The 22,017-nt window shown below is 48.9% G+C and overlaps 1 protein-coding gene across 1 annotated transcript in view; it reads left to right on the top strand.

The window, feature by feature from the left end:
* Window positions 1-392: 392 nt before the first annotated feature.
* cnga2a (cyclic nucleotide gated channel subunit alpha 2a) overlaps window positions 393-22,017 on the top strand; it is a 111,087-nt gene continuing 89,462 nt past the window's right edge. Inside the window, exons 1-2 of the mRNA XM_067977571.1 lie at window positions 393-502; window positions 2,760-2,870. Of these exons, the coding sequence (XP_067833672.1) occupies window positions 393-502; window positions 2,760-2,870 (221 nt within the window). The remainder of the gene's footprint in view (window positions 503-2,759; window positions 2,871-22,017) is intronic.

Here is a 22,017-nt window from a genome sequence, read left to right as displayed (position 1 = left end):
CCGAGAATACTGACCCCCTCGAGAATACTGACCCCCTCGAGAATACTGACCCCCTCGAGAATACAGCGCCTCCTAGAATACAGAACCCCCTGAGAATACTGACCCCCACCCCGAGAATACTGACCGCCCCCGAGAATACAGACACCCCTCGAGAATACTGACCCCCCCGAGAATACTGACCCCCCCCGAGAATACTGACACCCCCCTGAGACAGTGACCTTATTATGAGTGGGATTACTCGCTCTCTGTTGGGGGGACGAGGCTGTCACTCAGTGACGGAGGGATGTGAGTGGGTGATATTGCTGCTCCTCCGCTAATCCGATGGGATTAGATTCCAGCCCACATTCTAATACATTTTTTCTTTTCCCCAGGCACTTGGGCGAGGGTCAGAGATGGCAGGAAAAGTGGACCTTCAGACCAGCAACAACCTGTCAGCCCATCGCCTGTCAGTGAAAACAGCGACCGAGGAGGAATTGGACAGACTGGAGAATGGAACCAGTAGGTTTGTACACAGACTGGCCTCAGTCAAACACTGTCCAAATCCCCATCAATTTATAAAACAGGAGAGGCAAGTTATACCAGGACTGATAAACAGATCAAACCAACAGCAAGAAGGAGAATCACTGGGGTACAGTTCCACAGACACTGACTCTCACTGGGGTACAGTTCCACAGACACTGACTCTCACTGGGGTACAGTTCCACAGACACTGATTCTCACTGGGGTACAGTTCCACAGACACTGACTCTCACTGGGGTACAGTTCCACAGACACTGACTCTCACTGGGGTACAGTTCCACAGACACTGATTCTCACTGGGGTACAGTTCCACAGACACTGACTCTCACTGGGGTACAGTTCCACAGACACTGACTCTCACTGGGGTACAGTTCCACAGGCACTGACTCTCACTGGGGTACAGTTCCACAGACACTGACTCTCACTGGGGTACAGTTCCACAGACACTGACTCTCACTGGAGTACAGTTCCACAGACACTGACTCTCACTGGGGTACAGTTCCACAGACACTGACTCTCACTGGGGTACAGTTCCACAGACACTGACTCTCACTGGGGTACAGTTCCACAGACACTGACTCTCACTGGGGTACAGTTCCACAGACACTGACTCTCACTGGGGTACAGTTCCACAGACACTGACTCTCACTGGGGTACAGTTCCACAGACACTGACTCTCACTGGGGTACAGTTCCACAGACACTGACTCTCACTGGGGGACAGTTCCACAGACACTGACTCTCACTGGGGTACAGTTCCACAGACACTGACTCTCACTGGAGTACAGTTCCACAGACACTGACTCTCACTGGGGTACAGTTCCACAGACACTGACTCTCACTGGAGTACAGTTCCACAGACACTGACTCTCACTGGGGTACAGTTCCACAGGCACTGACTCTCACTGGGATACAGTTCCACAGACACTGACTCTCACTGGGATACAGTTCCACAGACACTGACTCTCACTGGGGTACAGTTCCACAGACACTGACTCTCACTGGGGTACAGTTCCACAGACACTGACTCTCACTGGGGTACAGTTCCACAGACACTGACTCTCACTGGGGTACAGTTCCACAGACACTGACTCTCACTGGGGTACAGTTCCACAGACACTGACTCTCACTGGGGTACAGTTCCACAGACACTGACTCTCACTGGGGTACAGTTCCACAGACACTGACTCTCACTGGGGTACATAAGAACATAAGAAATAGGAGCAGGAGTAGGCCATACGGCCCCTCGAGCCTGCTCCGCCATTCAATAAGATCATGGCTGATCTTCGACCTCAACTCCACTTTCCCGCCCAATCCCCACATCCATTGATTTCCTCTAGAGTCCAAAAATCTATCTCTCGGCCTTGAATATAATCAACGACTCAGCATCCACAGCCCTCTGGGATAGAGAATTCCAAAGATTCACAACCCTCTGAGTGAAGAAATTCATCCACATCTCAGGCTTAAATGTCCGACCCCTTATCCTGAGACTGTGCCCCCTAGTTCTAGACTCTCCAGCCAGGGGAAACATCCTCTCAGCATCTACTCTGTCAAGCCCCCTCAGAATCTTATATGTTTCAATGAGATCACCTCTCATTCTTCTAAACTCCAGAGTATAGACCCATTCTACTCAATCTCTCCTCATAGGACAACCCTCTCATCCCAGGAAATAATCTAGTGAACCTTCGCTGCACTGCCTCTAAGGCAAGTTCATCCTTCCTTAGATAAGGAGACCAGGTCAGTGAGTGCTGACGCTCTCTGTCATTTTAATGTGTGATCCAAGACAGTGAATACCAGTGTGATCTCTGACCTTGGAGGATATTGCAGGCAATCTGGATCCTGTCCTTTGCTTCTGTCAACCTGTGCTTTAGAGCAGGAGTCCCTTATGAGTGACAATGAGCTGAGTCCTTTCCTCCCCCCAGCCTGGTCACTGAGACTGATGATATCGATCTCCCAGTGAGATCAGTTTGAGCTTTGCTAAGATGAGCTTTGATGTTTCTCGGTGTGCAGATAAACATCAGTCCATTGGTGCAATATCTTGAATATGGAGACTGGCTGATGGAGAGGGTGAGAGGGAGGTCCTGGGCAGGTGGCTGTGATTGTCCGTGTCTGGTGAAACGAGGCTGTGATGTATGAGCTGTAAAGCTGTGTGTGTGAGTGACCAGTGCTGGCTGAGATTGGCCTCTTCCTCGCTGGTACAGCCGGGCAGGCTTTCTATGACGTATTTCACTCTTGTTACAGAGCGACGTCTGCCTGTGATGACACAAGTTCGGAGCTACAGAGAGTGGCCGCACTGGACCATGGGCGACTGGGCTCCCAGAATTCATTCCGTGGTCAAGGGGCAATGTCCAGGTAAATGGAACAATCAAGTCCAAAGTTCAGGTGGCTGTAATTGTTCACAGTCAACATTTCAGTCTCAATGAAGAGGAAGGAAAATCAAGACATACGTAACTGTCCCCCAGGGTCAGTCCGACACTCACTCCATCCCCCAGGGTCAGTCCGACACTCTCTCCATCCCCCAGGGTCAGTCCGACACTCACTCCGTCCCCCAGGGTCAGTCCGACACTCTCTCCATCCCCCAGGGTCAGTCCGACACTCACTCCGTCCCCCAGGGTCAGTCCGACACTCTCTCTGTCCACCAGGGTCAGTCCGACACTCACTCTGTCCCCAGGGTCAGTCCGACACTCTCTCCATCCCCCAGGGTCAGTCCGACACTCACTCTGTCCCCCAGGGTCAGTCCGACACTCTCTCCGTCCCCCAGGGTCAGTCCGACACTCACTCTGTCCCCCAGGGTCAGTCCGACACTCACTCTGTCCCCGAGGGTCAGTCCGACACTCACTCTGTCCCCCAGGGTCAGTCCGACACTCTCTCTGTCCCCCAGGGTCAGTCTGACACTCTCTCTGTCCCCTAGGGTCAGTCCGACACTCTCTCCGTCCCCCAGGGTCAGTCCGACACTCACTCCATCCCCCAGGGTCAGTCCGACACTCTCTCCATCCCCCAGGGTCAGTCCGACACTCACTCCGTCCCCCAGGGTCAGTCCGACACTCTCTCCATCCCCCAGGGTCAGTCCGACACTCACTCCGTCCCCCAGGGTCAGTCCGACACTCTCTCTGTCCACCAGGGTCAGTCCGACACTCACTCTGTCCCCAGGGTCAGTCCGACACTCTCTCCATCCCCCAGGGTCAGTCCGACACTCACTCTGTCCCCCAGGGTCAGTCCGACACTCTCTCCGTCCCCCAGGGTCAGTCCGACACTCACTCTGTCCCCCAGGGTCAGTCCGACACTCACTCTGTCCCCGAGGGTCAGTCCGACACTCACTCTGTCCCCCAGGGTCAGTCCGACACTCTCTCTGTCCCCCAGGGTCAGTCTGACACTCTCTCTGTCCCCTAGGGTCAGTCCGACACTCTCTCCGTCCCCCAGGGTCAGTCCGACACTCACTCTGTCCCCGAGGGTCAGTCCGACACTCACTCTGTCCCCCAGGGTCAGTCCGACACTCTCTCTGTCCCCCAGGGTCAGTCCGACACTCTCTCTGTCCCCCAGGGTCAGTCCGACATTCTCTCTGTCCCCTAGGGTCAGTCCGACACTCTCTCCGTCCCCCAGTGTCAGTCCGACACTCACTCTGTCCCCCAGGGTCAGTCCGACACTCACTCTGTCCCCCAGGGTCAGTCCGACACTCACTCTGTCCCCCAGGGTCAGTCCGACACTCACTCTGTCCCCGAGGGTCAGTCCGACACTCTCTCTGTCCCCCAGGGTCAGTCCGACACTCACTCCGTCCCCGAGGGTCAGTCCGACACTCACTCTGTCCCCCAGGGTCAGTCCGACACTCTCTCCGTCCCCCAGGGTCAGTCCGACACTCACTCCGTCCCCAGGGTCAGTCCGACACTCTCTCTGTCCCCCAGGGTCAGTCCGACACTCACTCTGTCCCCCAGGGTCAGTCCGACACTCACTCTGTCCCCCAGGGTCAGTCCGACACTCACTCTGTCCCCCAGGGTCAGTCCGACACTCACTCCGTCCCCCGAGGGTCAGTCGGACACTCACTCTGTCCCCCAGGGTCAGTCCGACACTCTCTCCGTCCCCCAGGGTCAGCCCGACACTCACTCCGTCCCCCAGGGTCAGTCCGACACTCTCTCCGTCCCCCAGGGTCAGTCCGACACTCTCTCCATCCCCCAGGGTCAGTCCGACACTCACTCCGTCCCCCAGGGTCAGTCCGACACTCTCTCCGTCCCCCAGGGTCAGTCCGACACTCACTCTGTCCCCGAGGGTCAGTCCGACACTCACTCTGTCCCCCAGGGCCAGTCCGACACTCTCTCTGTCCCCCAGGGTCAGTCCGACACTCTCTCTGTCCCCCAGGGTCAGTCCGACACTCTCTCTGTCCCCCAGGGTCAGTCCGACACTCACTCTGTCCCCGAGGGTCAGTCCGACACTCTCTCTGTCCCCTGAGGTCAGTCCGACACTCACTCTGTCCCCCAGGGTCAGTCCGACACTCTCTCTGTCCCCCAGGGTCAGTCCGACACTCACTCCGTCCCCCAGGGTCAGTCAGACACTCTCTCTGTCCCCCAGGGTCAGACCGACACTCACTCTGTCCCCCAGTGTCAGTCCGACACTCACTCTGTCCCCCAGGGTCAGTCCGACACTCACTCCGTCCCCCAGGGTCAGTCCGACACTCACTCTGTCCATGAGGGTCAGTCCGACACTCTCTCTGTCCCCCAGGGTCAGTCCGACACTCTCTCCGTCCCCCAGGGTCAGTCCGACACTCACTCTGTCCCTGAGGGTCTGTCCGACACTCTCTCTGTCCCCCAGGGTCAGTCCGACACTCACTCTGTCCCCCAGGGTCAGTCCGACACTCTCTCTGTCCCCTAGGATCAGTCCGACACTCACTCCGTCCCCCAGGGTCAGTCCGACACTCACTCTGTCCCCCAGGGTCAGTCCAACACTCACTCTGTCCCCCAGGGTCAGTCCGACACTCACTCTGTCCCCCAGGGTCAGTCCGACACTCACTCTGTCCCCCAGGGTCAGTCCGACACTCTCTCCGTCCCCCAGGGTCAGTCCGACACTCACTCTGTCCCCCAGGGTCAGTCCGACACTCACTCTGTCCCCGAGGGTCAGTCCGACACTCTCTCTGTCCCCCAGGGTCAGTCCGACACTCACTCCGACCCCCAGGGTCAGTCCGACACTCACTCTGTCCCCCAGGGTCAGTCCGACACTCACTCTGTCCCCCAGGGTCAGTCCGACACTCTCTCTGTCCCCCAGGATCAGTCCGACACTCACTCTGTCCCTGAGGGTCTGTCCGACACTCACTCTGTCCCCCAGGGTCAGTCCGACACTCACTCTGTCCCCCAGGGTCAGTCCGACACTCACTCTGTCCCCCAGGGTCAGTCCGACACTCACTCTGTCCCCCAGGGTCAGTCCGACACTCTCTCTGTCCCCCAGGGTCAGTCCGACACTCACTCCGTCCCCCAGGGTCAGTCCGACACTCACTCCGTCCCCCAGGGTCAGTCCGACACTCTCTCTGTCCCCCAGGGTCAGTCCGACACTCACTCCGTCCCCCAGGGTCAGTCCGACACTCATTCTGACCGCTTGATTGGCACCCCATCCACCACCCTAAACATTCACTCCCTTCACCACCGGCGCACAGTGGCTGCAGTGTGTACCATCCACAGGATGCACTGCAGCAACTCGCCAACGCTTCTTCGACAGCACCTCACAAACCCGCGACCTCTACCACCTAGAAGGACAAGAGCAGCAAGTACATGGGAACAACATCACCTGCACGTTCCCCTCCAAGTCACACTCCTGTGTCTGGGACACTCTATCCCCTCTCTCACACTCCTGTATCTGGGACACTCTATCCCCTCTCTCACACTCCTGTATCTGGGACACTCTAACCCCTCTCTCACACTCCTGTATCTGGGACACTCTATCCCCTCTCTCACACTCCTGTATCTGGGACACTCTATCCCCTCTCTCACACTCCTGTATCTGGGACACTCTAACCCCTCTCTCACACTCCTGTATCTGGGACACTCTATCCCCTCTCTCACACTCCTGTATCTGGGACACTCTATCCCCTCTCTCACACTCCTGTATCTGGGACACTCTAACCCCTCTCTCACACTCCTGTATCTGTGACACTCTATCCCCTCTCTCTCACTCCTGTATCTGGGACACTCTATCCCCTCTCTCTCACTCCTGTATCTGGGACACTCTAACCCCTCTCTCGCACTCCTGTATCTGGGACACTCTATCCCCTCTCTCACACTCCTGTATCTGTGACACTCTATCCCCTCTCCCACACTCCTGTATCTGGGACACTCTATCCCCTCTCTCACACTCCTGTATCTGGGACACTCTAACCCCTCTCTCACACTCCTGTATCTGGGACACTCTAACCCCTCTCTCACACTCCTGTATCTGGGACACTCTAACCCCTCTCTCACACTCCTGTATCTGGGACACTCTAACCCCTCTCTCACACTCCTGTGTCTGGGACACTCTAACCCCTCTCTCACACTCCTGTATCTGGGACACTCTATCCCCTCTCTCACACTCCTGTATCTGGGACACTCTATCCCCTCTCTCACACTCCTGTATCTGGGACACTCTATCCCCTCTCTCACACTCCTGTATCTGGGACACTCTATCCCCTTTCTCACACTCCTGTATCTGGGACACTCTATCCCCTCTCTCACACTCCTGTATCTGGGACACTCTATCCCCTTTCTCACACTCCTGTATCTGGGACACTCTATCACCTCTCTCACACTCCTGTATCTGGGACACTCTAACCCCTCTCTCACACTCCTGTATCTGGGACACTCTATCCCCTCTCTCTCACTCCTGTATCTGGGACACTCTAACCCCTCTCTCACACTCCTGTATCTGGGACAATCTAACCCCTCTCTCACACTCCTGTATCTGGGACACTCTAACCCCTCTCTCACACTCCTGTATCTGGGACACTCTATCCCCTCTCTCACACTCCTGTATCTGGGACACTCTAACCCCTCTCTCTCACTCCTGTATCTGGGACACTCTATCCCCTCTCTCTCACTCCTGTATCTGGGACACTCTATCCCCTCTCTCTCACTCCTGTATCTGGGACACTCTAACCCCTCTCTCACACTCCTGTATCTGGGACACTCTATCCCCTCTCTCTCACTCCTGTATCTGGGACACTCTATCCCCTCTCTCTCACTCCTGTATCTGGGACACTCTATCCCCTCTCTCTCACTCCTGTATCTGGGACACTCTAACCCCTCTCTCACACTCCTGTATCTGGGACACTCTATCCCCTCTCTCACACTCCTGTATCTGGGACACTCTAACCCCTCTCTCACACTCCTGTATCTGGGACACTCTATCCCCTCTCTCACACTCCTGTATCTGGGACACTCTATCCCCTCTCTCACACTCCTGTATCTGGGACACTCTATCCCCTCTCTCACACTCCTGTATCTGGGACACTCTATCCCCTCTCTCTCACTCCTGGATCTGGGACACTCTAACCCCTCTCTCACACTCCTGTATCTGGGACACTCTATCCCCTCTCTCACACTCCTGTATCTGGGACACTCTAACCCCTCTCTCACACTCCTGTATCTGGGACACTCTATCCCCTCTCTCACACTCCTGTATCTGGGACACTCTAACCCCTCTCTCACACTCCTGTATCTGGGACACCCTTACCCTCACACCCCGTGTGTTAATGTCTTTCTAACCTTCTCTCCCCCTGTGTTAATCTCTCTCTAACCCTCTCTCCCCCTGTGTTAATCTCTCTCTGACCCTCTATCCCCTGTGTTAATCTCTCTCTAACCCCCTCTCCCCCTGTGTAAATCCCTCTCTAACCCTCTCTCCCCCTGTGTTAATCTCTCTCTGACCCTCTATCCCCTGTGTTAATCTCTCTCGAACCCTCTCTCCCCTGTGTTAATCTCTCTCTAACCCTCTCTCCCCCTGTGTTAATCTCTCTCTAACCCTCTCTCCCCTGTGTTAATCTCTCTCTAACCCTCTCTTCCCCTGTGTTAATCTCTCTCTAACCCTCTCTCCCCTATGTTAATCTCTCTCTAACCCTCTCTCTCCTGTGTTAATCTCTCTCTAACCCTCTCTCCCCCTGTGTTAATCTCTCCCTAACCCTCTCTCCCCCTGTGTTAATCTCCCTCTAACCCTCTCTCCCCCTGTGTTAATCTCTCTCTAACCCTGTCTCCCTTTGTTAATCTCTCCCTAACCTTCTCTCTCCCTGTGTTAATCTCTCTCTAACCCTCTCTCCCCCTGTGTTAATCTCTCTCTAACCCTCTCTCCCCCTGTGTTAATCTCTCTCTAACCCTCTCTCCCCCTGTGTTAATCTCACTCTAACCCTCTCTCCCCCTGTGTTAATCTCTCTCTAACCCTCTCTCTCCCTGTGTTAATCTCTCTCTAACCCTCTCTCCCCCTGTGTTAATCTCTCTCTAACCCTCTCTCCCCCTGTGTTAATCTCTCTCTAACCCTCTCTCCCCCTGTGTTAATCTCTCTCTAACCCTCTCTCCCCCTGTGTTAATCTCTCTCTAACCCTCTCTCCCCCTGTGTTAATCTCTCTCTAACCCTCTCTCCCCCTGTGTTAATCTCTCTCTAACCCTCTCTCCCCCTGTGTTAATCTATCTCTAACCCTCTCTCCCCCTGTGTTAATCTCTATCTAACCCTCTCTCCCCCTGTGTTAATCTCTCTCTAACCCTCTCTCCCCCTGTGTTAATCTCTCTCTAACCCTCTCTCCCCCTGTGTTAATCTCTCTCTAACCCTCTCTCCCCCTGTGGTAATCTCTCTCTAACCCTCTCTCCCCCTGTGTTAATCTCTCTCTAACCCTCTCTCCCCCTGTGTTAATCTCTCTCTAACCCTCTCTCCCCCTGTGTTAATCTCTCTCTAACCCTCTCTCCCCCTGTGTTAATCTCTCTCTAACCCTCTCTCCCCCTGTGTTAATCTCTCTCTAACCCTCTCTCCCCCTGTGTTAATCTCTCTCTAACTCTCTCTCCCCCTGTGGTAATCTCTCTCTAACCCTCTCTCCCCCTGTGTTAATCTCTCTCTAACCCTCTCGCCCCCTGTGTTAATCTCTCTCTAACCCTCTCTCCCCTGTGTTAATCTCTCTCTAACCCTCTCTCCCCCTGTGTTAATCTCTCTCTGACCCTCTCTCCCCCTGTGTTAATCTCTCTCTAACCCTCTCTCTCCCTGTGTTAATCTCTCTCTAACCATCTCTCCCCTGTGTTAATCTCTCTCTAACCCTCTCTTCCCCTGTGTTAATCTCTCTCTAACCCTCTCTCCCCCTGTGTTAATCTCTCTCTAACCATCTCTCTCCCTGTGTTAATCTCTCTCTAACCATCTCTCCCCTGTGTTAATCTCTCTCTAACCATCTCTCCCCTGTGTTAATCTCTCTCTAACCATCTCTCCCCCTGTGTTAATCTCTCTCTAACCATCTCTCCCCTGTGTTAATCTCTCTCTGACCCTCTCTCCCCCTGTGTTAATCTCTCTCTAACCCTCTCTCTCCCTGTGTTAATCTCTCTCTAACCATCTCTCCCCTGTGTTAATCTCTCTCTAACCCTCTCTCCCCTGTGTTAATCTCTCTCTAACCCTCTCTCCCCCTGTGTTAATCTCTCTCTAACCATCTCTCCCCTGTGTTAATCTCTCTCTAACCCTCTCTTCCCCTGTGTTAATCTCTCTCTAACCCTCTCTCCCCTATGTTAATCTCTCTCTAACCCTCTCTCTCCTGTGTTAATCTCTCTCTAACCCTCTCTCCCCCTGTGTTAATCTCTCTCTAACCCTCTCTCCCCCTGTGTTAATCTCCCTCTAACCCTCTCTCCCCCTGTGTTAATCTCTCTCTAACCCTGTCTCCCTTTGTTAATCTCTCCCTAACCCTCTCTCTCCCTGTGTTAATCTCTCTCTAACCCTCTCTCCCCCTGTGTTAATCTCTCTCTAACCCTCTCTCCCCCTGTGTTAATCTCTCTCTAACCCTCTCTCCCCCTGTGTTAATCTCTCTCTAACCCTCTCTCTCCCTGTGTTAATCTCTCTCTAACCCTCTCTCCCCCTGTGTTAATCTCTCTCTAACCCTCTCTCCCCCTGTGTTAATCTCTCTCTAACCCTCACTCCCCCGTCTTAATCTCTCTCTAACCCTCTCTCTCCCTGTGTTAATCTCTCTCTAACCCTCACTCTCCCTGTGTTAATCTCTCTCTAACCCTCTCTCCCCCTGTGTTAATCTCTCTCTAACCCTCTCTCTCCCTGTGTTAATCTCTCTCTAACCCTCTCTCCCCCTGTGTTAATCTCTCTCTAACCCTCTCTCCCCCTGTGTTAATCTCTCTCTAACCCTCACTCCCCCTGTGTTAATCTCTCTCTAACCCTCTCTCCCCCTGTGTTAATCTCTCTCTAACCCTCTCTCCCCCTGTGTTAATCTCTCTCTAACCCTCTCTCCCCCTGTGTTAATCTCTCTCTAACCCTCTCTCCCCCTGTGTTAATCTCTCTCTAACCCTCTCTCCCCCTGTGTTAATCTCTCTCTAACCCTCTCTCCCCCTGTGTTAATCTCTCTCTAACCCTCTCTCCCCCTGTGTTAATCTCTCTCTAACCCTCACTCCCCCTGTGTTAATCTCTCTCTAACCCTCTCTCCCCCTGTGTTAATCTCTCTCTAACCCTCTCTCCCCTGTTTTAATCTCTCTCTAACCCTCTCTCCCCCTGTGTTAATCTCTCTCTAACCCTCTCTCCCTCTGTGTTAATCTCTCTCTGACCCTCTATCCCCTGTGTTAATCTCTCTCTAACCCTCTCTCTCCTGTGTTAATCTCTCTCTAACCCTCTCTCCCCTATGTTAATCTCTCTCTAACCCTCTCTCTCCTGTGTTAATCTCTCTCTAACCCTCTCTCCCCCTGTGTTAATCTCTCTCTAACCCTCTCTCCCCCTGTGTTAATCTCTCTCTAACCCTGTCTCCCTTTGTTAATCTCTCCCTAACCCTCTCTCTCCCTGTGTTAATCTCTCTCTAACCCTCTCTCCCCCTGTGTTAATCTCTCTCTAACCCTCTCTCCCCCTGTGTTAATCTCTCTCTAACCCTCTCTCCCCGTGTGTTAATCTCTCTCTCTAACCCTCTCTCCCCCTGTGTTAATCTCTCTCTAACCCTCTCTCTCCCTGTGTTAATCTCTCTCTAACCCTCTCTCCCCCTGTGTTAATCTCTCTCTAACCCTCTCTCCCCCTGTGTTAATCTCTCTCTAACCCTCTCTCCCCCTGTGTTAATCTCTCTCTAACCCTCTCTCCCCCTGTGTTAATCTCTCTCTAACCCTCTCTCTCCCTGTGTTAATCTCTCTCTAACCCTCTCTCCCCCTGTGTTAATCTCTCTCTAACCCTCTCTCCCCCTGTGTTAATCTCTATCTAACCCTCTCTCCCCCTGTGTTAATCTCTCTCTAACCCTCTCTCCCCCTGTGTTAATCTATCTCTAACCCTCTCTCCCCCTGTGTTAATCTCTCTCTAACCCTCTCTCCCCCTGTGTTAATCTCTCTCTAACCCTCTCTCCCCCTGTGTTAATCTCTCTCTAACCCTCTCTCCCCCTGTGGTAATCTCTCTCTAACCCTCTCTCCCCCTGTGTTAATCTCTCTCTAACCCTCTCTCCCCCTGTGTTAATCTCTCTCTAACCCTCTCTCCCCTGTGTTAATCTCTCTCTAACCCTCTCTCCCCTTGTGTTAATCTCTCTCTGACCCTCTATCCCCTGTGTTAATCTCTCTCTAACCCTCTCTCTCCTGTGTTAATCTCTCTCTAACCCTCTCTCCCCCTGTGTTAATCTCTCTCTAACCCTCTCTCCCCTGTGTTAATCTCTCTCTAACCCTCTCTTCCCCTGTGTTAATCTCTCTCTAACCCTCTCTCCCCTATGTTAATCTCTCTCTAACCCTCTCTCTCCTGTGTTAATCTCTCTCTAACCCTCTCTCCCCCTGTGTTAATCTCTCTCTAACCCTCTCTCCCCCTGTGTTAATCTCCCTCTAACCCTCTCTCCCCCTGTGTTAATCTCTCTCTAACCCTGTCTCCCTTTGTTAATCTCTCCCTAACCCTCTCTCTCCCTGTGTTAATCTCTCTCTAACCCTCTCTCCCCCTGTGTTAATCTCTCTCTAACCCTCTCTCCCCCTGTGTTAATCTCTCTCTAACCCTCTCTCCCCCTGTGTTAATCTCTCTCTAACCCTCTCTCCCCCTGTGTTAATCTCTCTCTAACCCTCTCTCTCCCTGTGTTAATCTCTCTCTAACCCTCTCTCCCCCTGTGTTAATCTCTCTCTAACCCTCTCTCCCCCTGTGTTAATCTCTCTCTAACCCTCTCTCCCCCTGTGTTAATCTCTCTCTAACCCTCTCTCCCCCTGTGTTAATCTCTCTCTAACCCTCTCTCCCCCTGTGTTAATCTCTCTCTAACCCTCTCTCCCCTGTGTTAATCTCTCTCTAACCCTCTCTCCCCCTGTGTTAATCTCTCTCTGACCCTCTATCCCCTGTGTTAATCTCTCTTTAACCCTCTCTCTCCTGTGTTAATCTCTCTCTAACCCTCTCTCCCTCTGTGTTAATCTCTCCCTAACCCTCTCTCCCCTGTGTTAATCTCTCTCTAACCCTCTCTTCCCCTGTGTTAATCTCTCTCTAACCCTCTCTCCCCTATGTTAATCTCTCTCTAACCCTCTCTCTCCTGTGTTAATCTCTCTCTAACCCTCTCTCCCCCTGTGTTAATCTCTCTCTAACCCTCTCTCCCCCTGTGTTAATCTCCCTCTAACCCTCTCTCCCCCTGTGTTAATCTCTCTCTAACCCTGTCTCCCTTTGTTAATCTCTCCCGAACCCTCTCTCTCCCTGTGTTAATCTCTCTCTAACCCTCTCTTCCCCTGTGTTAATCTCTCTCTAACCCTCTCTCCCCTATGTTAATCTCTCTCTAACCCTCTCTCTCCTGTGTTAATCTCTCTCTAACCCTCTCTCCCCCTGTGTTAATCTCTCTCTAACCCTCTCTCCCCCTGTGTTAATCTCTCTCTAACCCTGTCTCCCTTTGTTAATCTCTCCCTAACCCTCTCTCTCCCTGTGTTAATCTCTCTCTAACCCTCTCTCCCCCTGTGTTAATCTCTCTCTAACCCTCTCTCCCCCTGTGTTAATCTCTCTCTAACCCTCTCTCCCCCTGTGTTAATCTCTCTCTAACCCTCTCTCCCCCTGTGTTAATCTCTCTCTAACCCTCTCTCTCCCTGTGTTAATCTCTCTCTAACCCTCTCTCCCCCTGTGTTAATCTCTCTCTAACCCTCTCTCCCCCTGTGTTAATCTCTATCTAACCCTCTCTCCCCCTGTGTTAATCTCTCTCTAACCCTCTCTCCCCCTGTGTTAATCTCTCTCTAACCCTCTCTCCCCCTGTGTTAATCTCTCTCTAACCCTCTCTCCCCCTGTGTTAATCTATCTCTAACCCTCTCTCCCCCTGTGTTAATCTCTCTCTAACCCTCTCTCCCCCTGTGTTAATCTCTCTCTAACCCTCTCTCCCCCTGTGTTAATCTCTCTCTAACCCTCTCTCCCCCTGTGGTAATCTCTCTCTAACCCTCTCTCCCCCTGTGTTAATCTCTCTCTAACCCTCTCTCCCCCTGTGTTAATCTCTCTCTAACCCTCTCTCCCCTGTGTTAATCTCTCTCTAACCCTCTCTCCCCTTGTGTTAATCTCTCTCTGACCCTCTATCCCCTGTGTTAATCTCTCTCTAACCCTCTCTCTCCTGTGTTAATCTCTCTCTAACCCTCTCTCCCCCTGTGTTAATCTCTCTCTAACCCTCTCTCCCCTGTGTTAATCTCTCTCTAACCCTCTCTTCCCCTGTGTTAATCTCTCTCTAACCCTCTCTCCCCTATGTTAATCTCTCTCTAACCCTCTCTCTCCTGTGTTAATCTCTCTCTAACCCTCTCTCCCCCTGTGTTAATCTCTCTCTAACCCTCTCTCCCCCTGTGTTAATCTCCCTCTAACCCTCTCTCCCCCTGTGTTAATCTCTCTCTAACCCTGTCTCCCTTTGTTAATCTCTCCCTAACCCTCTCTCTCCCTGTGTTAATCTCTCTCTAACCCTCTCTCCCCCTGTGTTAATCTCTCTCTAACCCTCTCTCCCCCTGTGTTAATCTCTCTCTAACCCTCTCTCCCCCTGTGTTAATCTCTCTCTAACCCTCTCTCCCCCTGTGTTAATCTCTCTCTAACCCTCTCTCTCCCTGTGTTAATCTCTCTCTAACCCTCTCTCCCCCTGTGTTAATCTCTCTCTAACCCTCTCTCCCGCTGTGTTAATCTCTCTCTAACCCTCTCTCCCCCTTTGTTAATCTCTCTCTAACCCTCTCTCCCCCTGTGTTAATCTCTCTCTAACCCTCTCTCCCCCTGTGTTAATCTCTCTCTAACCCTCTCTCCCCTGTGTTAATCTCTCTCTAACCCTCTCTCCCCCTGTGTTAATCTCTCTCTGACCCTCTATCCCCTGTGTTAATCTCTCTCTAACCCTCTCTCTCCTGTGTTAATCTCTCTCTAACCCTCTCTCCCTCTGTGTTAATCTCTCTCTAACCCTCTCTCCCCTGTGTTAATCTCTCTCTAACCCTCTCTTCCCCTGTGTTAATCTCTCTCTAACCCTCTCTCCCCTATGTTAATCTCTCTCTAACCCTCTCTCTCCTGTGTTAATCTCTCTCTAACCCTCTCTCCCCCTGTGTTAATCTCTCTCTAACCCTCTCTCCCCCTGTGTTAATCTCCCTCTAACCCTCTCTCCCCCTGTGTTAATCTCTCTCTAACCCTGTCTCCCTTTGTTAATCTCTCCCTAACCCTCTCTCTCCCTGTGTTAATCTCTCTCTAACCCTCTCTCCCCCTGTGTTAATCTCTCTCTAACCCTCTCTCCCCCTGTGTTAATCTCTCTCTAACCCTCTCTCCCCCTGTGTTAATCTCTCTCTAACCCTCTCTCCCCCTGTGTTAATCTCTCTCTAACCCTCTCTCTCCCTGTGTTAATCTCTCTCTAACCCTCTCTCCCCCTGTGTTAATCTCTCTCTAACCCTCTCTCCCCCTGTGTTAATCTCTCTCTAACCCTCTCTCCCCCTGTGTTAATCTCTCTCTAACCCTCTCTCCCCCTGTGTTAATCTATCTCTAACCCTCTCTCCCCCTGTGTTAATCTCTCTCTAACCCTCTCTCCCCCTGTGTTAATCTCTCTCTAACCCTCTCTCCCCCTGTGTTAATCTCTCTCTAACCCTCTCTCCCCCTGTGGTAATCTCTCTCTAACCCTCTCTCCCCCTGTGTTAATCTCTCTCTAACCCTCTCTCCCCCTGTGTTAATCTCTCTCTAACCCTCTCTCCCCCTGTGTTAATCTCTCTCTAACCCTCTCTCCCCCTGTGTTAATCTCTCTCTAACCCTCTCTCCCCCTGTGTTAATCTCTCTCTAACCCTCACTCCCCCTGTGTTAATCTCTCTCTAACCCTCTCTCCCCCTGTGTTAATCTCTCTCTAACCCTCTCTCCCCCCGTGTTAATCTCTCTCTAACCCTCTCTCCCCCTGTGTTAATCTCTCTCTAACCCTCTCTCCCCCTGTGTTAATCTCTCTCTAACCCTCTCTCCCCCTGTGTTAATCTCTCTCTAACCCTCTCTCCCCCTGTGTTAATCTCTCTCTAACCCTCTCTCCCCCTGTGTTAATCTATCTCTAACCCTCTCTCCCCCTGTGGTAATCTCTCTCTAACCCTTGTGGAAAACTATAAAGACCACATTAATGTAGAAATACTTGAACAGTTACTTGACCATAAAAGAGAAAAGCATGATGGGGATTTGACCAATGATAACTCCTTGACTCCCATACATGGGGTAGTTACAATTTCACACACACACACAGAAAGACACAATTGTCCTTCGCCCGTTGATAATTAAGTTGGCTGTGCAGGTGCTTGGTACTGTCTGGCCTTCCCTCCCTCCCCCCCCCCCCCCCCCCGTAGATAAGGACATGCTGCTTAAAAAATAATGAGAATACAGTTCTTGAAGAGGCCATGTAGCCTTGATACTGACTTCATCCCTGTGATCAGGCTACGTGCCAAAACAGGAATGAGCTATGGAGTCCAGAGGAGGTGGGTTCCCTATTTTTGATTGACGAACCACTTGACCACTGAGAGTGTACAGGTCCGCCCATATTCAAAGATAGACAGACATTACTGAACTAAGTGTATAAAAGATAAATGTTTCTTTGTTTGAATTGAAGGCGTAGTCTCAACCGTTGCTTGAGCTACCTTCCAACTTGTACAAGTTTCTTAATAAATTCTTACTTCTCTGAAAATAAGTGTTTGGAGTTAATGCATTGTGTATAGTCGATAATTAAGTTTTCGACAGTTTCTTGGAGGTCCCACCGAGATTGCTTGTGATCTCCGGTTAGTACGGACGCAAGTTGTCTGTACAAACCCAGACACACAGCGATTGAATAAGTGTGTGCATTAACTGACGTGACTAATTCTTCTGTTTGCCTTTAGGAATTGGAAGGCGATCATAGGAAATGTGTTTCGTATAGACAAGGAAAGAAAAAGTGAAAAAAAAAGTGTGACGCGCGACAGATTACTCGATATAGTCAGCTGCGGTGTTGTAGTAACGGGCTGAGAGAGCAATAATGGAGTAGATCTGTGATACCGGTGATACTGGACTGAAGTTGAGGTTGCTGTATGGGACCGATAGACTGTCAGCTCCTAGTGGATAGAGGCGCCAGAAAAGAGGTAAACCAGTTTACAGACTTGTTTAAAAATTCTTAGTGTGAAGTTGTAATTTGGACAAGCGCAGACTAGATGTTGCGTAATTCGGAAAAGTGTGAAATTGCAAGTCTGTAGTGGCAACAAACGCAGACTGGTGTGGATGTCGCGGATTCGGAAAAGTGTGAAATTCTGGTTTACCTGAATTAATTGTTTAGGTCGAAACACTGATAGTGCTCAAGGGAAGGAGCACTTTTTTTAAAAAGTCTTGCGTAAGTCAGCTGATTCAACTAAGTGCAGACGTTTCTCTCACACACCTAGTCTGAGCTGGTTATTAAGAAGGTTTTAACCCCACATGAAGGCCAGGACCCTAAAGTAGGTGCAGAGAACACATGACGTCTTGTCCAATCAGTTGAATTATCAAGTATAGAATTGTGATAGTTAAGATAGGTTTTGATTGTTGTGTAATTACAGTGTGGAGGATTGTATAAACTATAAGCCATGGGCGCTAACGCTGGCAAAATCCCTCCAAAGGGAACACCTGCTGCTTACATGTACAGAAACTTTGGGAGGGAGGCAACTGACGAGTTGATAGTTTGACCAAAACTAAGAAATATCCCTTTCCCGAAGACGGTACATTTAATATGGATAGAATTAAGTGACTAGAAAAATGTTTAAAAGACAGACACCCGAAAAAGAAAGGTTCTGTTGTTCCAGTGTACTGTCCCTTTAAAAAGCCTGTCTTGATCAGTGTTTTTTTTGTCGGTGTTGTGGGCCACGCCCCCTTCTTACTGCGTCTTACGTGTTTTCTTCTTTTGTGTGATGTATCTGTCTTGTCTTGTGTTGTGTTTAATTCTGATATTGCTGAATTAAAATTGGAGTTATTGAGGTTAAGTGACCTATTAAATTCTGGTTCTTATAAAATGTGAGCATGTTAAATTCCAGACATGGGATCTTCTAAAAAATTGGCATTTTGAATTTTTATCTTGTGATTGGCTGTGGTTTAAAAAAAGAGGTTTAAAAAAAAATTAACGGGACAGATTAAAAAAAAAAGCTATCTGGTATCACCGTGATAGGAAAAGTCGGAAAGCTGGAACAGCTCGGAGAGTTGATTATAATCACACCCACGAAAAGTATGTAGAAACAAAAGTGAATTGGACAGCAAATTATAAAACTTATGAAGCAATGTGAAGGTTGATCAGTACCTAAAACAAAAGTTGATATAAACTAAAATGTACGATGGGAGATGTTATTTCCCGGTATGAATTTTTAAAAAGAATTTATGTGCAAATTACGTTGACGTATGCTGAGAACGCTGCGTGAATCTGATATCTGACTCCGTCGGTTTGTTAAAAAGTTAACCCTTCCAAGGACACCGACATCTGTTTTCAATTCACCAAGACAAAATGAGGTTTAATTGTAAAAAAAAGATAAATACAGATTTAAAGAATTACAAGTTACAGTTGCAGGATGATCTCTACTTATAAATTAAACTGATCTTTGAAGCATTTTGTGCTATTGTGATTGATTAAACACTATGATTAAAATAAATCTCAAAAATAGTGTGCAAAAAATATAGTGTACACAAGAGCAAGTTAAGATTAACCCCTTCCATCCCAAGAAGCCAGACTGTCATGCCAAGAGCAGTTCAAACAGATAGAAATGACCCAGTCGGTTGAGAACTGTCTGAGGCTTGCCCATTACACAGGTGAACATGAGGTAATAATTGGTATAGGTTATATTAGTAAAATTGACCCAATTACTCGGAAATGCCAAAGGCTACAATTGACTGAAATATAAGTTTACACACAGACAATGATACAGCGAAAAAAATTGATAAGAAAGGAATCTAAAACAAATCATATGAAAAGAAAGCATAGGTTAGACCATTACTTGAGCTATGTACTGACACAGGGTACTAAACGCCTATCAGTTTTACCCCGCCACAGTATGATAAGGAAGTTCGATCTGACCAAAGAGGGGAGACCTTCCCTGACAAATTATATAACTCGCATTGAGAATGCTAAGAAAACTCAACAATTAGATCAACACCTCCTAACTCAAGTGTTAAAACAAAGCGAGACATGGAATGGAAGTGGACATCGTAAAAGAGATAGACAAATATGGAGACGTAAAGATCTGTGATAAATCATATAGCAACTGCCTTTAATACGGGTGCCTCAGTTGTTAGTAACATTGATTTGGCAACATTACAACTAAAGGTCAGAGATTTAGGGTCTCGCATTAAAGATATAGTAAAAAAAAAATGAAAATACAGATAAGGAATTGTCTGAGGATCAAATGCTGACCATACATTTGCAAAGGATAGCTACAGTGCTAGAAACACATGCCCAAACCATTAATAAATTAATAAAAGAGGAATATAACGTATCTTAGCAGGCGGCTGCTAATGACATCTGCTTAATGTGGTTACATCTTGAAAGCACGGAGATTAGGATTTGGACTTGGGAATTTCAGTCTGCAGTCCTACGTACATCTGCATGTGGGAGAGACAGTGTTTATCTCAGACAGGCTGCGTGCTCCAGAGAGAGAGAGAGAGAGGGACTAGGCAATTTCTCTCTCCAGTTTTGTTTTCTGGATTTGTTTCGGGTAAAGGGATTATTCGTTTGGACAAAATAAATAATAAATGATGATTTGACAAATTAATCACTTGGGCTCTCAAGAAGAGCCGCAATGGGTTTTCTGTGTTTATTTTAAAACAGGTGACCCTGGTTTTTGGGACCACGTGAGTGTTGATGGTGCAGGATTACCAAGAGTAGTTCTTTGACATAAAATGGCTTTACAAAGTCACGGTGCAACCTTTGCTGGAGAAATTTGGTGCAGGAAACGATCCAGTGGTGTTAAAGATTTAAGACTTTAGCTGCAGACATCAGCAGATACCAAATGTCACAGCGTGGTGATATCAACCTGATTCTCTTCTTTTGAAAACATTTTGATTTGTTTTGTTTTAACCCATTTATTGTCTTCCGAGACAGAGTGCTCGAGGTGGGAAGATATGGAAGTTACATCCAAAATTAATTACAAGCACTTCATCTCGACTATAAAACCACAAAGCCTGGACATAATTTGTTTCTGAAATTGGAATTGATAAAAAAAAATTATATGAGTTGCTATTCAAGCACTCGAGAAAGAAAAATTTACTTGTAATTTAAGGGGATAATCAAATTATATTTTAAAATAAAAGAAGTCCAGTCTAAATGGTTCCTATTGAATGCTGTGTATCAAGGAACAATTCTTTTCGAGAGGGAAGAAAATTTTACATTGACAAGTCCTGTCAGTCCAACAATACTGCTCTCAAGTTGGGGTAATTGTGAAATCATAGAAGGAACTCGGGCACAATGTAGTGGGATATTTTGGGAAATGAAAAGCGGTTCAAGAAGAAATTACGTAAAATAAATAAATTTTGGGATATTGGAGCTGACTGTAAATATTGTATCGGACAGTAACGTTCCTCCAGGGCTCATGATAGGTAATATAATGGGTTATGTAAAATTGGATGAGAGGAAGTGATTGAGAATTAAAGTAAAGAAACAGAGAAATTACACTAAATGGGAATTTCTCTAAAGTCATTGAATTGGGCATGATAAAAAAAAAATCAATCTGGCATAAATATACAATCTAGTGAAAGTCAGGAAAGTGTAGTTGAGAATAGTAAATTGACAGTTTTCTCGTGGAGATATTTGTGTCCTTGCCTATAATGAACAATGAGAAAACTACATTCAATAGCCTGGCCACTACCCTGACATCGGGACCATGCAGGGGGAGATAAGCACTCTAGACACCCCTGATCTTTTTGATAAGATAACCTGAAAACCTAAGAGTGGCTACAGTGGACATAAAAGATACAAATGTATGTTGCCATCATCTGAAACGGAGATCAGGATGAAGAACATGATTACAAAGGCCTATGGCCTGGTGAGCTATTGCAACCACTCTTTAAACAAACCAGTTGCTTTTACAGGACTGAATCCTACAGGACATATGATGTGTGCCATGGAAAATGTTCGGAAATACCATGAGGAAGAAGAGACTGGCCAGCAGAAAGTTAATATCCAAGAACACTAAACTCATTCCTATGAGATGCTGCTAGTATGCAGAGATACATGAAGAAGATACAGTGAAGAATGAGTCTCAGACAGGCTCAGTTACTTGACAACAGCACAACAGGAAAATGGTTAATGTGGTCCAGGCGAGTGAGAAATCCTTTTAAACAAGGCACTGACACATGGTCCATAGAGAAACCAACTAATTAATGAAACAGTCAGGAAACACTGGTATCAATCAAAAGGACTGAAATTAAAGTAAAGAGGGACACAGTAATTTGGATTTCCAAAATTCAGGGTTAGGTTCCCATCAGTTAACAATAAAATTGGGAGAAACAATATTTAGAAGATATCCACACGATGGATACAAAATGACAAGATTATGAGGGGCCCAGATAAAGTAGACAGGAAGTACCTGTTTCCCCTAGCAGAGGGTTCAAGAACTAGAGGACGTAGATTTAAGCTGATTGGCTGGAACAAAATTAAAGGGATGTGTTACTAGACATGCTGTCACTGTGTGTCCACATTGTGTTGGACACTGCCTGGAAACACAGTGTGGGTTTAATAATACCGGTACCAATCCGGATATTAACTGTACCATGGAGGCCCTAGAGGCGGATCTAAAACCCACTTAATTGGTATATGCCGGAGAGGGCGAATATTGTGTTACAACTAATTTGAAAACATTTAAATATGCCAATCTAACTTGTGATATTTTAAGTACAGAATTCTGCTCCATTCCTGAAGTCCCGGTTCGGATTGGACCCGAGGAACTGGTAGAGATACACCGGCATA

The sequence above is a fragment of the Heptranchias perlo genome, unplaced genomic scaffold (assembly GCF_035084215.1).
Source record: "Heptranchias perlo isolate sHepPer1 unplaced genomic scaffold, sHepPer1.hap1 HAP1_SCAFFOLD_161, whole genome shotgun sequence".
In the NCBI taxonomy this organism is placed as follows: domain Eukaryota; kingdom Metazoa; phylum Chordata; class Chondrichthyes; order Hexanchiformes; family Hexanchidae; genus Heptranchias; species Heptranchias perlo.
The sequence above is the reverse complement of the archived record's forward strand: the minus strand, read 5'-3'. Positions and strand labels throughout refer to the sequence as shown.